At 34.0% G+C, this 1,111-nt stretch overlaps 1 protein-coding gene across 1 annotated transcript in view; it reads right to left on the bottom strand.

Moving 5' to 3' along the window:
• SMARCAD1 (SWI/SNF-related, matrix-associated actin-dependent regulator of chromatin, subfamily a, containing DEAD/H box 1) overlaps positions 1 to 1,111 on the bottom strand; it is a 125,260-nt gene that overhangs the window by 103,335 nt on the left and 20,814 nt on the right. Inside the window, exon 4 of the mRNA XM_012647159.1 lies at positions 131 to 294. Within this exon, the coding sequence (XP_012502613.1) occupies positions 131 to 294 (164 nt within the window). The remainder of the gene's footprint in view (positions 1 to 130; positions 295 to 1,111) is intronic.

Raw genomic sequence — 1,111 nt, 5'->3', positions numbered from 1 at the left:
AGTGGTTTAAACAAAAGCTTTGCTTTTGGCCATTTGGGAAGCTGTCCTTTCTGGGAAGCTGTTTGTTCCAGAGGGCACTCCATTGTCAGCTCTCAGCCTATAGTTTTTAACAGATTCACTTGTGCTTTACAAAGCACATCCAATTCTTTAGGTCTGAGAAACGCGGCGCCTCGTGGGATACAGCCGCTACTGGCTTTCAGAGACGCCCTTCCGAGTGTAACAGCATTCGAAATGCAAACCAACACGTTCACATATTCTTTCACGCAAAGCTCTGTAAAACTCTTAAGACAAATCCTGTCCCAAAACACGTTTAATATTAATTTACAGAGCGACAAAGCTTGCCAACGATTTCACCTTTTCAAGTGGTCCAAGATCAAGGTTCACTCACAAACAAAAAAATCACTAGTGGGAGATTATAAATTCACACAGAAATAATTTAAATCAATTAGATAATCCATAAATACAGTCTCCCAAAGGAGAATAAAAACACGTAAACCTTTATACCTGTCCTGCAGATTTACAAACACCTGCCATTTTTATATTCGAATCATATATCGCTCTATACAGTTTAATCCTTTAACATGGCAACTGATTTTCAAGGCAGTTCCTTTGAATACCAACTAAAACACATCATACATTTGTTCTTTTAAAAGGGTTATTATCAAAACGATAGATTGTAAACTCTGTGTAGTCTTAATTTCAACGAAACAGTAGATAGGGAAATACCTTTAGCATCTTATAAAAGATTATATCAGACTCTCTGATGAAAGCTCTAGAAAAGGCAAAGAATACACTAAATACAAGATTGAAGAGTAGTTTCTAACACATCATTCTAAGCTGAAATGAGAAAGAAGAAAAATTTCAGATTTAAGCCAAAAGAAAAGGTAAAAATAAATTTAAAAAATGTAAAGGAAAAGAAAGTCATGCTATTAATATGAGATGAGGCAAAGGTATTAAACTTTTGAGAGGCGCTTTTTAATAACAGAATTTATAATAAAAATATAACTGACACATCTTACCTGCACATTAATAATAAAATGCATAAATACTGCAGGATATATAAAGATATATAAAGCAAAGAGTCAACAGAGACAAATATGAGACTTTAACT

This window comes from Propithecus coquereli, unplaced genomic scaffold (assembly GCF_000956105.1).
Source record: "Propithecus coquereli isolate 6110/MARCELLA unplaced genomic scaffold, Pcoq_1.0 Scaffold26, whole genome shotgun sequence".
Classification (NCBI taxonomy): Eukaryota; Metazoa; Chordata; class Mammalia; order Primates; family Indriidae; genus Propithecus; species Propithecus coquereli.
This window is presented reverse-complemented; position numbering and strand designations above follow the sequence as displayed.